At 49.4% G+C, this 15,514-nt stretch overlaps 2 protein-coding genes across 4 annotated transcripts in view; both read left to right on the top strand.

The window, feature by feature from the left end:
* The window catches only part of KMT2A (lysine methyltransferase 2A), a 40,620-nt gene extending 26,860 nt beyond the window's left edge, over nt 1-13,760 (top strand). For all 3 annotated transcript variants that reach the window (XM_059867382.1, XM_059867383.1, XM_059867384.1), the window contains exons 26-36: nt 109-294; nt 908-5,204; nt 5,516-5,596; nt 6,106-6,170; nt 6,552-6,722; nt 7,241-7,315; nt 7,586-7,760; nt 8,147-8,254; nt 8,687-8,770; nt 9,148-9,277; nt 9,631-13,760. In XM_059867382.1, the coding sequence (XP_059723365.1) occupies nt 109-294; nt 908-5,204; nt 5,516-5,596; nt 6,106-6,170; nt 6,552-6,722; nt 7,241-7,315; nt 7,586-7,760; nt 8,147-8,254; nt 8,687-8,770; nt 9,148-9,277; nt 9,631-9,906 (5,648 nt within the window). In that variant the 3' untranslated portion in view covers nt 9,907-13,760. The remainder of the gene's footprint in view (nt 1-108; nt 295-907; nt 5,205-5,515; nt 5,597-6,105; nt 6,171-6,551; nt 6,723-7,240; nt 7,316-7,585; nt 7,761-8,146; nt 8,255-8,686; nt 8,771-9,147; nt 9,278-9,630) is intronic.
* Nucleotides 13,761-14,132: 372 nt separating this feature from the next.
* TTC36 (tetratricopeptide repeat domain 36) lies at nt 14,133-15,217 on the top strand. Its single transcript, XM_059867390.1, has 3 exons — nt 14,133-14,241; nt 14,486-14,674; nt 14,744-15,217. The coding sequence occupies exons 1-3, from the start codon at nt 14,133-14,135 to the stop codon at nt 15,010-15,012; spliced, it is 567 nt and encodes a 188-aa protein (XP_059723373.1). The 3' UTR covers nt 15,013-15,217.
* Nucleotides 15,218-15,514: the final 297 nt, after the last annotated feature.

Here is a 15,514-nt window from a genome sequence, read left to right on the forward strand (position 1 = left end):
ACCCTGATTCTCCAAGAGGAACGTGATAGTAATATATACTTAATCAGGTCATAGCTTTTAGGGTTCAGTGATGGCTTATACTGTTGTTTCTCTTTTATACAACAACAGAAATTCTACCAAAAGACATCCGAAATACACCTGAAATTGTAAACCCACCGTCACCAGATCGTCCCTTGCATTCTCAGACCTCTAGTTCCTGTTACTATCCAGTGGTCTCAAAGGGTCCCAGGATCAGGGTGCCGAGTTACCCCTCCGCACAGAGGTCTCCTGGCTCGCGGCCGTTACCCTCTGCAGGTATTTCTGGTGCTGCTGATTTTGATTGAGGTTTATTGTGGTAATATTTTTGGTTTAGTTCCTGTCTTTCTTGGCTTCTTTCAGATGAGGTGTTTAGTTTACTGTTTCTAGAGAAAGCAATGAAGTGGCGATAGGTTGAGGAGAGGAAGTTCTAACAATGCACAGTAGAGATGGCCTGCAGAGAAATGTGCAACTAAAACAAACATTCCATTGGGATGAAGAAGAGGCAGGATTTGCACCGTATAGTAGTGGTGAGCCAAAAACACTGTGAGATCAGTTAGGGACTTAATACCTCAGTATTTTTCCAGGGAGAATTAGAAATCTGGTATTGTAATTCAGCAGCTGTTTCTGGCTAATGTTTTCTTTCAAGCTGATGTTGAAAATTCAATTCTAAAGTTGAGATACCAACCCCTAAGATACAAAACACACAAAATTAAAACCCAGCAAAACTTTTCAGCCAAACAACACCAACACATGGTGTTTATACTTTAGATAGATGTTAAAAACCTGATACTTCAACCAGGATTCAGCAAGTTTGTATGAAGGAATTGGGTATACATTCATTGTGAAGGTTTAAGATCACCTGACAGTCTTTCTTGCCTTTGTTTCTCAGGAAGTCCTACCCCAGTGACCCATGAAATAGTGACAGTAGGAGATCCTTTACTGTCCTCGGGACTGAAGAGCATTGGTTCTCGGAGACACAGCACCTCCTCTCTGTCACAGCAACAGTCAAAACTCCGGATGATTTCCCCTACACGAGCTGGGAACACTTACTCCAGGCACAGTGTGTCTTCAGTTTCCAGCATGGGGGCCTCTTCAGAATATGAACCTACTGTCAAAAGTACTGACCGCTTTGTGGGGTCAGTAAGCACAGGTCGTCCAAGTGCTCCAGTTCAAAGTTGCTCTACCAGTTCAGGCTCCCAGAAAACAGTGGGTGCAACTGGAAATAAAACTTACCAGCTAGATGCATCTCAGTCTACAGAAGGGAAACATTCCAGCAGTTCAGATTTAATAGCCAAAGGTGCACCTTCTAAGGGAGAGAAAATGAAAACTTCAAAGGACCCAGATTATCTGTCTCATACTTTTGTTTCTGGAGGAACCTCCAAAGTGTCCACTCAGCCAACCAGTTCATCAGCCACGGAAATGAATAAAATAGGAACCTTTCAAGAGTGTTCAGGATCATTTTCTTCCAAAGAAGCAATACCCTTTCCACCTTTGCATCAGAGAGGCCCAAGGAAAGACAGAGATCAGCACATGGAACCTTTACAGCCAGAGAAAACAAGTGTGGTTGATGAGATGGATGCAAAAACCTTGAAGGCTGCTGGAGTAAACAATAGATCTCCTGCAGCAAGTGAGCAGGTAGTTACTGCCCCCAGAGATAAACGTCATAAAGGCAAAAAGTTAATGAAAGACAGCTTTAAAGAGAAGCATTCCCTGAAATCTCTTACAGAGACAAGTCAAGCAGTAGGCAGTGATGAACTGAAACCAGATTTTGGCAATCAGGGTTTGGCAACTGAACAAATTAGTCAGAGGTTATGTAATAATATTCCTGCTGAACAAGCTGGTGATAAGTCTCCATCTTCACAAGGGCCATCTAAAGGGACTGCAGTGCAGGCTGAAGCAGCCCCCAAGGAATCGCAGGCACCCAGGAAACGCACCGTTAAAGTTACTCTGACTCCTCTCAAAATGGAAAGCGAAAACCAGTCTAAAAATGCACAGCAGGAAAGTGATGCTGAAACTCAGTCTGCAGGGGCAGACCTGGCTGCTTTGACAGAGCCCTCCTCAGCTTCAGAAGGCCTGGAAGAGAACCCTGTAGTTCAGGGAAATCCAATTGAACCACCAACACAGGAATCTCAGAATAACACATATGAAAATTTGGCCATTCAAGATAACAGCTTGATGCTCCAGGATGGTGCTAAAGCTCAAGAAGAAGGCTCATACAAGCGGAGGTACCCAAGGAGAAGTGCTCGGGCCAGATCCAATATGTTCTTTGGATTGACTCCTCTGTATGGTGTGAGGTCCTATGGAGAGGAAGACATTCCCTTCTACAGTAACTCAACTGGCAAGAAACGAGGGAAGCGGTCTGCAGAAGGACAAGTGGATGGAGCAGATGACTTGAGCACATCAGATGAAGACGACTTATACTACTACAATTTCACAAGGACAGTGGTTTCCTCAAACACAGAGGAGAGGCTCGCATCCCATAGCTTATTCAGGGAGGAGGAGCAGTGTGATCTTCCAAAAATCTCACAGCTCGACGGTGTGGATGATGGAACTGAAAGTGATACAAGTGTCACAGCAACAACCAGAAAAGTCAGCCAGGTAACTAAAAGGAGTGGCAAAGAGAATGGGACAGAGAACTTAAAGCTGGATAGAACTGAAGAAGCTGGTGAGAAAGTGCAAGTCACCAAGAGCTCCACCGTCCACAAGACCGACCCCAAGATTGATAACTGCCACCCTGTGAGCAGGGTTAAAGCTCAGGGTCAGGACTCTCTGGAAGCACAGCTGAGCTCGTTGGAAACAGGCCGCAGGGCTCACACAAGCACACCTGCTGACAAGAACTTACTGGACACTTTCAACACAGAACTTCTGAAATCTGACTCTGACAATAACAACAGTGATGACTGTGGGAACATACTCCCTTCTGACATCATGGACTTTGTGCTGAAGAACACACCATCTATGCAGGCCTTGGGAGAAAGTCCAGAGTCCTCATCATCTGAGCTCCTGACGCTTGGAGAAGGTTTAGGTCTTGACAGCAACCGTGGGAAGGATATGGGTTTGTTTGAGGTGTTCTCCCAGCAGCTGCCCACCGCTGAACCAGTGGACAGCAGTGTCTCTTCCTCCATATCTGCAGAGGAGCAATTTGAATTGCCACTGGAGCTTCCTTCTGATCTCTCTGTTCTGACCACTCGCAGCCCTACAGTGCCCAGCCAAAATCACAACAGGCTTGCTGTCATTTCAGAGTCTTCACTTTCTTCCTCGGGAGAGAGGTCAATGCTTGCCTTGCCTTCCACAGAGTCTGGGGAGAAGAGAGTGACAGTCACAGAAAAATCTGCCTCAGGAGAAGGCGACACAGCTCTCCTGAGTCCAGGGGTAGACCCAAGCCCCGAAGGACACATGACTCCTGATCACTTCATCCAGGGTCACATAGATGCAGAGCATATAGCCAGCCCAGCCTGCGGCCCTGTCGAGCAAGGGCATGGCAGCAACCAAGATTTAACAAGAAACAGCGGGACTCCGGGTATCCAGGTGCCGGTATCACCCACTGTTCCCCTCCAGGGCCAGAAGTATGTGCCAAACTCCACTGACAGTCCTGGCCCCTCGCAAATCTCCAATGCTGCGGTGCAGACAACACCACCCCACCTCAAGCCAGCTGCAGAAAAACTTCTGGTAGTTAATCAAAACATGCAGCCCCTGTACGTCCTCCAAACTCTTCCCAATGGTGTCACCCAAAAGATACAGTTAACACCTTCTGTTAGTTCTGCGCAGAGTGTGATGGAAACCAACACTTCAGTGCTGGGGCCCATGGGGAGTGGGCTCACGCTGACCACAGGGTTGAATCCAAGCTTGCCTCCATCTCAGTCATTATTCCCTCCCACGAGCAAGGGTATACTGCCCATGTCCCATCACCAGCATATACATCCCTTCTCCACGCCTGCTCAGACAGGCTTCCCACCAAACATCAGCAGTCCTTCACCAGGTCTTCTAATCGGGGTGCAGCCGCCCCCTGATCCTCAGCTCTTAGTGTCTGAAGCTAGTCAGAGGACAGACCTTGGTACTGCTGCTTCTACACCAGCTGCTGCCCTGGGCAAGAAACGGCCCATATCTCGTCTGCAGTCACGGAAGAACAAGAAGCTGGCTCCTTCTGGAACCCCTTCTGCTATAGCTCCTTCTGATATGGTCTCCAACATGACCTTAATTAATTTTGCTCCTTCCCAGATTTCTAACCACCCCCTGGACTTGGGAACCATTGCGAATTCAACATCCCATAGAACCGTTCCCAATATTATCAAAAGGTCAAAGTCTGGGGTCATGTATTTCGAGCAAACATCTTTGCTCCCACAAGGTGGGACCACTACTGCGGTCAGCACATCTCCCAGCATTATTGGTGCAGATGCCAGTCACCTCCCAGCAGGGCCTGTATCAGGCCTAACGTCGAGTTCCTCAGTGCTGAATGTCGTATCCATGCAGGCCACAGCAGCCCCTAGTACTGGTGGGTCAGTTCCTGGTCACGTTTTGGGACAAAGTTCAGTAACGTTAACGAGCCCTGGATTATTGGGGGACCTTGGTTCGATAAGCAACCTCCTGATCAAAGCTAGTCAGCAAAGTCTTGGTCTTCAGGAGCAGCATATGACTTTACCACCGAGTTCTGGGATGTTTTCGCAGCTGGGAGCATCTCAGACCCCGTCTACAGCAGCCATGACAGCTGCATCAAGCATATGTGTTCTACCCTCAGCACAGACAATGGGCATGACAGTCGCTCCGTCATCTGCTGACCCAGAAGGCTCGTACCAGCTTCAGCACATGACACAGCTTTTAGCCAACAAATCCGGGGTTGCATCCTCCCAGCTGGACCTTAGCACAGTTCCGGCAACAGCACAGCTGTCAAGCTTTCCGCAGCTAGTGGATGTTCCAAGCAATACCGGCCTTGAACAAAGCAAGGCTTCCTCATCAGTGATGCATGCCAGCTCAGCGTCTCCAGGAGGCTCCCCATCACCTGGTCAGCAGTCTGCGAGTAGCTCTGTGCTGGGTGCTACAAAAATGAAGCCAAAAGTCAAACGCATCCAGCCATTATTAGACAAAGGGAATGGAAAGAAGCACAAAACTTCTCACCAATGGGCTGGTTCTTCTGAAGCTCCTGTTCCCGAAAAAGGGGCTGTTGCTGTACCTCCAGTCTCAGTTACAGGGTAAGAGGAGAGTTTGGTTTTGCTCATCACCAGGGTTTTGTAACAGTATGAGAGAATTTTACACTAGTTTCTCCAGCAAGTTGTGCAAGTCAAGGCAAATTGTGAAGTGCAACTTTTGATTCTGATGCAGAGCTGGAAGCGTGATCTGGTTCTGTGTATCTTACAAGCTGTTGTTGCTACTTGTGTAATTCTGCAGAACTGCCAAATCCCTGTTGGCAACTCCCAGTGGATACATTCCTGCTTTCCAGTCTCATTTATGGCACACATGGGTTGGCAGATACTTTGAATGTTCCCAAATCTTTTTCTTCCAGGACTCCTGCTGTGAAGGCAGATGCACAGGATGCAGCCAGCGTAGATCAGCCGTTGCAGAAGCCACATGGGCAGTCTGCAGGGTAAGGGTTGAAGACACCTTTCTAATGTGGTTCTGCTTGCTTGAGCTGAAGGACATTTGTTTGGAGAATGCAGGAAGTCTGGCATTCCTAGTTAAAATGCCTGGGGAGCTTTTGGTGGGGAATGTACAGTCACAATTTGATGCAATATGGAATCATTTTGCATTAAGCTGCGTGCAGTTCTGGGAAGCTGAGTGCCTGCTGAGGAGATGCTCATTCAGCGGTGTCTGATTGTGTGTTGGCCTGCACCTTAATCCTGAGTGGGGCTGACACAGAGAGCAGGTCACAGGCTGTCTGGAATTAGCCCGCTGCCCACAGACTGATAGAGGCTGCAAACAGAAATGCTACTGAGTAGAATATTTTTGTTTGTTCATTTCCAACTGAATTGATGTCAGAGAATTTGATCTGGAAAAAGATTCTTGTATCTGTCTAAGACTGCTGCACAGGGTTGGTGAAGAAATGAGGCAGGTTGTTAGCTGTTTTTCTCCATGTTCTCCTCCTTCTCTCCCAAGGCAACCGACTGTGGTCCCAGAACCTCAATCAACACAGAACTCAATAAATGAGCAAGAAAATGCAGGTATGTTACTTCTTCAAAAACACCTGGTCTCAGAATTCTCCAGGACTGGGAAAGTGATGTTTGAAGATCTGATTTTTGTGTTTGTTGTTCTGTCAGGAAAAGGGTCAGAGCTATTAGCTTGTTACCCTTGCTATAAGGGGAGGAAAGGTTTGTTTGCCATATGTAGATCTTGGACAAATAGTTTTGTCTCTGTTTTTAGTTTGTGAGAATTTCAGCACTTGAGATTTCACACTCTTAGTGCAACACTCTAGAATTTTTTTCTTGTCTGGTTTTGCTGGTGAAAAGGCAAGTCAGTAAGTTATTTTCAGTCATGGAACACCAGGTGTAAAAATCATCATTCTTTCCAATTCCTATCTTCATGCTGGCTTCTGTCTTTTCTAGGCTCAAAAGCTCTCGAGGAAGAAGAGAGCACTTTCAGCTCCCCTCTTATGTTTTGGCTTCAGCAAGAACAAAAGAGAAAAGAGTGTCTTGGTGAAAAGAAACCAAAAAAAGGTTTGGTTTTTGAGATCTCTAGTGATGATGGTTTTCAGATCTGCGCAGAAAGCATTGAAGGTGAGAACTGCACGGTGTTGGCTTTAGCTGTCCTTACTAGAAGTAAAATCATTACTTCTGAGGACCTCTTATTTGCTTCATTTATAGATTAAAAAAAGAGAAAGAGAAATCTCTTGGTTTACAGCCCTAGAACAATCCTAGTTCCTGATAATGTCTGGATTCTATTATTTTTTTATTTTGCAACATAGTATATTCAGTGACCCATTATATATATCACTAATGCATTTTGTTTTATCAATTGACCTATGATGTTGAACCGTAGTTTGTCAAGAAACAGGCTGTGTGGATCACACAGTGGAGTATTGGGTGTCCAGACTTTTCCTCCAGACCAATTGCTGAACACCCTGCCTTATGCCAGTGTGAATTTTCAAGAGGATGAAAGCAGTTCAATCCAGGGATCTTAGTTTATGGCCTGTGGAAAGTTGGAAATTTCATATTCTCCAATTAGTTTATTTAAATATTAGTATCCCTGCACTTGGATACCCTGTCACCATTTGTCATCTGTGTGTGTGCTGCAGATGCCTGGAAGTCTCTGACTGACAAGGTGCAGGAGGCCCGTTCGAACGCCCGCCTGAAGCAGCTGTCCTTTGCAGGTAACAGCCTGTGCTGAGCACAGGAGAGCAAACAGATCTTTCTGTGGGTCTTAGACTCTTAATAGTTCGAGTTAACCTGCTACAGGCTTTATTGAGGGTAATTTCTTTCCAATGGAAGGATTAGAAACTCTCACACAGAATGCAATAGCTAATACAGTGCTGCTGTGACAGCTGTGTGGTGTCCCAGCTCTTTGTGACAAGCTGCTGTATCTTCCTGCTCCAAGTTTGCAGTGATGATTAGTGTTTGTTGTCCTCTATTTCTTGTTCCAGGTGTGAATGGTTTGAGGATGCTGGGGATTATCCATGATACTGTTGTGTTCCTGATAGAGCAACTGTATGGAGCAAAGCACTGCCACAACTACAAGTTCAGATTTCACAAGCCAGAGGAGGCCAATGAACCTCCTTTGAACCCACACGGCTCTGCTCGGGCTGAAGTCCACCTGAGGCAAGTGTGAGCCTTATCAGTATTGGGGCTAATGGCCCTTTGGCTCCAGAACTTACACTGTGGCAGGGCAGGAACAACAAATCTCTGCAGCACTAAAGCTCTCAGATAAATGTTAAAAACTGGCACATGAAAAACAACCATTCAGCATCTTCGAATTCTGCACAATGTCCTGTGCCACTTTGTGGCCCTTTGATTTAACAAAGCTTTCCTGGCTGGGGCTGTTCCTGGAGGTTCTCAGAGCCTGCTGTGTCTGCCCTGATGCACAGGGCTTTAAGGGAGGGCAGAGTAGGGGAGGTGTGAGACATGTAAACATGTCAGACTGTTGTGGCAGCCATGTTTATTTTCAGTCAGTAAAACAAACTCCCTTTGGTCTCTTTAAATTGCAGGAAATCTGCATTTGATATGTTTAATTTCTTGGCATCTAAACACCGACAGCCACCAGAATACAACCCAAATGATGAGGAAGAAGAAGAAGTGCAGCTGAAATCAGCCCGGTATGCAGCAGGGCTTAAAGGTTCAAAGGGGAAAATAGTGTTGGGGTGTTAAAATGAGCAGATCACACTTAGTTAAGGGTTGTGTGCTTTGAGGGGTATTTAAACATTGAAAGCTGCCAAGCACTGCCAGACATAGAGGTGACTTCTGCAATAACAAAAGAAGTGACAGCTGAAGGTGACCACCAGACTGGTCTGCCTTCAAATGCTTCTTTTCCTTGCCACTGAAAACAATCTGATGAGAATTTGAGGAGGAAAGGGAGGAAGATATATTTTATATATATATATGAAAACACTGCATTTATTTTGATTATGTTATCTGTAGGCTGCAGTGTCACAGTGTATAAATTACTCCGTCTTGGAAAGTGCCCCAGATAATACATGGCACAGAGTCTCAAATACAGGTCATCACTTAGCAGTGCCTCTTTGTTCCAGGAGGGCAACCAGTATGGATCTGCCAATGCCCATGCGCTTCCGGCACTTGAAGAAGACCTCCAAGGAGGCAGTTGGTGTCTACAGGTACGGTTTTGCCCTGGTGCCATTGCCCATAGGATATGGGAAGGTGGCAACTGGAAACCTTCTGTGAAGCCAGACTGCAAAATTGAGGGGAAAAGTAGGCTTGAGATTTTTTCCCTCTTCCTTCTCTCTGCCCAAGTTATGTATTTGAAAAGTAATCCTCAGCACAGACCACTTGCTCCTTGCTGGCTTTACCTTGGCAATAGCTCAGATGCAGGCAGAGTGACCTGGTGGTGTTCTTGTTAGTGTTCCCTTAGAGAAGGGTTGGCAGTACGATAGTGGTCATTGTCACAGCCTGTTTTTTGCAGCCTTTGCAATCTGATGTTCTTGAGCTTTGCTTGTCTCGTTTGAAATAATTTGCTTTTCTCGTTGCATTTTAGGTCTCCTATCCATGGCCGGGGTCTGTTCTGCAAAAGGAACATCGATGCAGGTGAGATGGTGATCGAATATTCAGGCAATGTCATTCGCTCCATCCTCACTGACAAACGAGAGAAATACTACGACAGTAAGGTGAGTTTGGGGCTTTTGTAGATGTTCTTAAAGAGTTTGGGAGAGCTAGATAGTGGCTGTGAAGGTAGGACAGGCCTATATGAAAATTCTGATGGGGACATCTCAAATTGTGTTTACTGACTTCTTGGGTTATTTTCATTCTAGCTGGAGCTTTAGAGGCACTTCTCTTTCCATTCTGTGGTCTGAACAGGGTCTCAGATTAGTCTTAGTGAATGCGGGGATGAAATTATTCAGGCAGGAGTGTCTGAGGCCCAGTGGAGAGTGGCTACAGAGCCAGCTTCAGAGCTGGGCTGTCTGCTGGGGTTGCTGTGCTGCCCTGCCTGCACTAATCCTCCTCTGTCCTGCCTGCGCAGGGCATCGGGTGCTACATGTTCCGCATCGATGACTCCGAGGTGGTGGATGCCACCATGCACGGGAACGCAGCCCGCTTCATCAACCACTCCTGTGAGCCCAACTGCTACTCCCGGGTCATCAACATCGATGGCCAGAAACACATTGTCATCTTTGCCATGCGCAAAATCTACCGGGGGGAAGAGCTCACTTACGACTACAAGTTCCCCATTGAAGACGCCAGCAACAAACTGCCCTGTAACTGTGGTGCCAAGAAGTGCAGGAAGTTTTTAAACTAGAACTTCCGTCAGCTGCAAGTGAGCCCTGCAGGGCCTGGGGTGAACCAAAGCTTCGAGTGAGCCCCTCCCCGGCCACTCGGACGGGACAGAGAGGCCAGAAGCAGGAGTGAAGATGGACTGGGCTCAGGGACCTGAGACTGGCGGCTGTGTTTGTCCGAGACCACATCTTCATGTCTCGCATGTGCACACTCACCCTTGTGAGAGACATGGGCGGCTGGAGAAGATCAGCATGGTTATGTTTTTGCTATTCTCATTTCCCCCCGCCCCCTTATTTGTTTCTCAGCGTGGGGCTAATGAGTGGGAGAGGAGAGGGGAGGTCACCCCAAGCCCAGGTACAGGGCAGCAGTCGTGGGTCGTGTCCCTCTCTGTCTCCTGGCCAGAGCTCTCCTTCCTAGGGCTGAATCAGTGGTTGGGTAGTGCAGTATTTGAGCTTGCCTCCTGGGGAGAAGGTCTGTGCCTCGCCCGTGGCCCCCGGGGACTGCATGTCTGCAAAACACTATGCGTGAGTGGGAGTAGGTGCACGGGGGGCTGGCTTGGCTGCTCCTGAGGAGAGCAGAAAAGAACAGCCCACAACTAGACACAAGAAGAGTTTGGCTGACATACTGCTCTGAAATCCCTGCCTGAGAGCAGGGGAGCTCCTGGCATTCTTTGGTGAAGAGGGCTTGTGCCAACAGCTGGGGCACTGTAAATCTTTGCCAGCAAAGGCTCCCGTTCACCAACACTCCCTCTGTGGCCATGTGGGAGGGAAGTAGTCCTCTGGGTTCTGTCTCCAGCAGCTGGGTTCCTCCTCTGTCCAGCGAGCTCCTGGCGCAGCCAGCCAGCAGTGTCTCGAGGAACCGAGGTCTCTGGAGAGAGGAGGGAGTGCGAGCCAGCCCAGCCTTGGCCACACTGCTGTAGGGCAGGAGCTGGAAGGACTGGTGTGGAGGCACCTGCTCTGCTCTGCCTGCCACAGTGTCCCAGGCTTGGGGCGGGGGGGCAGGCAGGAGAGTGGCCCTGCTGCCTGTCATGGTCAGTCATCTGGGTGTAGTCGTGTTGTGTTCCCCAGAAGACACAGAAGGGGCACCAAAACGGAGCCAGAATTCTCTGCAAAGGCAAGGCCCAGTGCCAGCTGGCCTCGCCCACAGCATCCCGAAACCCATAGGAAATACGGGAGGCGTTGGCACAGTGGATGAGGAACCAGGCCAGGTCTGAGCAGGTTGAGGGACACCACTATCCTGGTTGGAGCAGTGTCAGTCCTCCTCCCTATGGGGTCTGCCCTGTGCCTCAGAGCAAAACCAGAGAGAGACAAATGAGAGACCCAAGCCTGACAGTGACAACATTGGATTCTGCTCTGTTCTGTTTACAGTTTAGTATTTAAGGTTTTATAAATGTAAATATATTTTGTATATTTTTCTATGAGAAGCACTTCATAGGGGAAAGCACTTATGACGAGGCTTTTTACAGTGGTATTATCCTAATTTAAGAGAATCTCTTTTTAATGATTTTTTTATTTTCATAGGATGGTTCTAGGAAATACCTGGCTGGACACAGTCTGAGCCTTTCTCCAGTGGGGGGGGGTTGCTTTAGTTTTGTTTTCTACTCTTGTTCTGCCTTTTTGACTTCAGTAACTGTCTCCGGGAGGGTTGACTGGACCTTAAACTGTATTTGCCCATAAGGATGGGGCAGGAGGGAGAGCTGCCCAGCATGGTATGAGTTTCGCTCTGTGGGAGGACAGTGTGTGACTCGGGCAGATAGTTTGATTCTGCCTTGCCCATGCTGGTATCCTGCAAGAGTTTGAAAAGGAAAAGCAAGACAGGATGAGACCTGACTCTCAATACCTTTGCTGGGTGGCCAGTCTGAGACACACGCCTCCTGCCACAGTCTGTCCTTCAAAGGCAGATGAGTTTTTCTGCGCAGAAGGGAAAGCAGAAAGCACCCTTGCTTTTCTGAGCTTTTCTGGTGGTTAGGTTGCAGTTGTTACAGGAGCCACTCTTCCCGGAGCTGATGTATCCGAGGGCTGCTCTGAACCGGCACTGGCAGTTGGTGGAGAAGTGACTGGGAGTGCCTGCTGACTCCCCAGGCCTCTCAGAGGGGCATCCCCCATCCACACCTCTCTGGTCTTGAGACTTCTTCCTCTGCCCTGAGAAGGAGCAGCAGCGCTCGGAGGTTCAGAACCTGCCAATTTCCTTTTGTTATTGCACTGTGTGAGGATAATTTGTTGGTAACTGTTGAAAGCAAAGTCACATTGAGGCTGCATTTGTTACTGAGATGATTTGATGCACTGACAGTTTGGGAACGCACATACTTTGAGGAGCCCAGAGAGTGCCCACCCAGGGGATCTGGGCCCCGTGGCCCGGAGCACAGCTGCTCTTGGCCCTTTTCCTTCCGTTTCTGACGCGGGGCGGGGGCATAGCCCTTGCCATGGCAAAGCCCCTGGATTTATGCTAGAGCTCAGCTACGCTTTCTCACCCCGCGCTCCCCGATTTCCTGGCTGCAGGAGGAGGTTCCGCTGGGAAGCGCTGCCCAGAGCCACCCCACGTGGGGAGAAGTGGGAAGGAGGGTCGAAGGGAGCGCTGTGCCTCAGGAGTCCCCAGGAGCCAAGTGCCAGGCAACCTCCTCCCGCCGGGGCCAGCCGAGCCAGCGGGCTGCCCGCTTTGCTGCTATTCCCGTCGCGGCTGCCTCAGCAGGAGCCGCTGTGGCCAGTGAAACTGTCTGTACCCCAGGGAGCTGCACCCACCGTGGCCAGCCCGGGCTCCTGGGGACACCAGGGCAGCTGAGCCTGCCTGCCCTCAGCCCGGGCTGGCCAGGAGCACCCAGCTCCCCGTGTATGAATGTATATTTTATAAGGACTGACACAGATCATGGTATCTGAAAATACTAAAAAAGGAACTTAAGGCGTTTTTGGGTTTTTTTTGTACAAACCGACATGTTTTTTTTTAAAGGAGAAGCGGGTCATTGCAAAGGGCTGGGTCTTTTTTTTTTTCTGGTTTTCTTTCATTTCAAAGCAATACCAAGTTCTTCAGCAGGACGGTCTGTGCAGAATCATGCCATTCACCCATACACTGGTCCACTCTCAACACTTGCAAATTTTTTTATAACTATAAATACAATATATATAGGAACTAATATAGTAATGCACCGTGTAATGAAGCCTAGTTCAGTATCGGTTCATGGCTTTTAATTCTCTTTAACACTATAGATAAGGATTGTGTTACAGTTGCTCACAGCTCCAGGAAAGCCTTGCTGCTCATTCCCCACTGGCAGCCAGGGCCGGAAGCTGGGAGCGGGTGGTTTGGCCTTTCCTGGCCCTTCTTGTTACAGTCAGTACTTGTACAACTTGGTTTCTTCCTTTCCTTCCTCTCGTTTTGGTTATGAATGTTGGGATACCACCTACATATAGGGAAAAATGTGCTCTGTGCTTTCCTGGTATCTTTTTAACAAGGTACAGTAGCTTTGTCTATCGGCCGAGAACTATACTTGTGGTGTTTCTTTTATTGAACTTACAGTCTCTTTAGTAACTACAGATAGATGAATAATTGTTTCAAAAAACAAAAAAAAAAAAAGGAAAAAAAAATAAAAGCTCTGCAAAGGCAAGGTTATGTTCTAGAAATACATTTCTTGACAACTTATCATGTATAACAAAACTTTTTTTTTCTTGTGTTCTTCCAATCTACTGGTTGTTTGTTTTTTTGGTTTTTTTGGCTTCGGTTTTTTGGGTTTTTTTAAAAAAAAGAGGAAACGTGTCTAAAGTACATCAGTGTTAACTCCCTGCCACAGGGAAGAAGGAAATACTTTAATAGTTTAAAAAAATGCTGAAAGCTCTGCAAAAGACTGAATGTAAAAATAAAAAGTGTACATAGTTGTAAAAAAAAAAAGGAGTTTTTAAACATGTTTATTTTCTATGCACTTTTTTTTATTTAAGTGATAGTTTAATTAATAAACATGTCAAGTTTATTGCTGCAGAGGGCTCTCTCCATTTCTTCTTGAGAACTGAGAAGCTGCTGCTTCTCCAGGACACTCACCAGGGATGGGAGCCCCTGGCCAGCACCAAGGGCTGCACAAGGTGTTCAGTGAGGAGCCCTCGGCTCTGGTGTGTGCGAGTGACCTTGGGTCACTGCTGGGGGCACTGGCCGGGCGGTGGGGCCTCAGCCCAGGCTGCAATAGGATGAGGCAGGGTGAACATTAACTGGGCTGTGGCAGCCTGCTTGTGCCTGCAGCCTTGTCACAGGCCTCAGTGACACAGCAGCATGGCCACAGCCAACGACAGGGCCGTCCTGCAGACCATCTTCAACCCCAGCACCCCTTTTGGGGATATCCCAGGGCTGGATGAGGAGGAGGAGGATGTCCAGGACGAAGGTGAGTGATGCTGCATCAGGTTCTCACTGGAATTGCCAGCAGGGTCCCCATAGGGCAAACAGGTGGGCAGGGAAGAAGGCTCTGCAGGCTGGGAGCAGTGCCTGCTTGAGGATGGACATCAGCACCCTGCCCTGTGTCTGTTCCCTTCTGGACAGGGAGTGTAGGGTGGCAGTGGGACTGGGCCCCGTGGGTCGTCCTGCTGCCTCCACCTCCCAGTCACGATCTCCCGTTTGCACTGCAACAGTGGAACCTTTTCCGTTGGAGCTGCTGGATCAAGTCCGGGAGCTGGAGCTGCAGGGGGTTTCTGCGGCTGAGTCAGGAGACATCAGCACGGCCCTGGAGCGGTTCAGCGAGGCCATTCGCCTGCTGCCCGAGCGCGCCTCGGGCTACAATAACCGGGCCCAGGCCCTGCGCTTGCGCGGAGACGTGGCAGGTGAGCAGCGCAGGTGCGGCTGGTCTTCTGGAAGCCCCAGCCCCTACCAACGCCGCCCCTCGTTGCCAGGTGCCCTTCAGGACCTGGACGCTGCCATACGGCTGAGCCGCGGCTGCGGCCGTGCCGCCTGCCAGAGCTTCGTGCAGCGCGGCCTCATCCACCGGCTGCAGGCGCGGGACGAGGATGCTCGGCGAGACTTCGAGCGCGCAGCGCGCTTGGGCAGCGCCTTCGCCCGACAGCAGCTCGTGCTTCTCAACCCCTACTCTGCGCTCTGCAACCAGATGCTCTGCGAGATGCTCGGTCGGCTGCGCAACCCCGATGGAACCGGAAGCGACTGAGACGGGCAGGAGATGAGCTGGACAGAGCCGTGCTCCTCAGCTGGCCAGGCAGACATGTCCTGGTGGCCAGAAAAGGTCCACCTCAGGTGCCAGAGCTCCTGTTCCTCCTCCTGGCTAACAGCCAGGGACTGGAAAGTACCAAAACACCTTGCTGTGTTTGTCTCGCTCTGTTCCACCCCGAATAAAGCTCCCTCTGTTCCCAGCACCTGGGCTCTGCTTGTGGCATTGCAGGCATTGTGGTGTGGTTCCCAAGCGTGCACAGCCCCGGTGAGATGGGTGGCGCGGTGGGTGCAAGTCTGAGCCCTCCTCCTTGCCCAGGAGAGATCCGAGGCGCAGGGACGCGCACACCCCGTCTCGGCCGGGCAGCCTCCGGCCGCTCTCGCAAGCGGCGGGACCGACCCCGCGGCTGCGCGCAGCAATCGCGCTCGGGGAAGGCGGCGACGGGGCCCCGGCGAGACGGACGGACGCTCGCAGCCGTGCTGGGGCCCGCCCCTGCGCCGCA

Source organism: Haemorhous mexicanus, chromosome 24 (genome assembly GCF_027477595.1).
Source record: "Haemorhous mexicanus isolate bHaeMex1 chromosome 24, bHaeMex1.pri, whole genome shotgun sequence".
NCBI classification, from domain to species: Eukaryota; Metazoa; Chordata; class Aves; order Passeriformes; family Fringillidae; genus Haemorhous; species Haemorhous mexicanus.

Bases quoted from the DNA above. Each gene is read 5' to 3' on its own strand.
- TTC36 (XM_059867390.1), top strand. From the start codon at position 14,133: ATGGCCACAGCCAACGACAGGGCCGTCCTGCAGACCATCTTCAACCCC. The intron at 14,242-14,485 runs GTGAGTGATGCT...GCACTGCAACAG, and splicing joins GGAGGATGTCCAGGACGAAG to TGGAACCTTTTCCGTTGGAG. The intron at 14,675-14,743 runs GTGAGCAGCGCA...CCTCGTTGCCAG, and splicing joins CTTGCGCGGAGACGTGGCAG to GTGCCCTTCAGGACCTGGAC.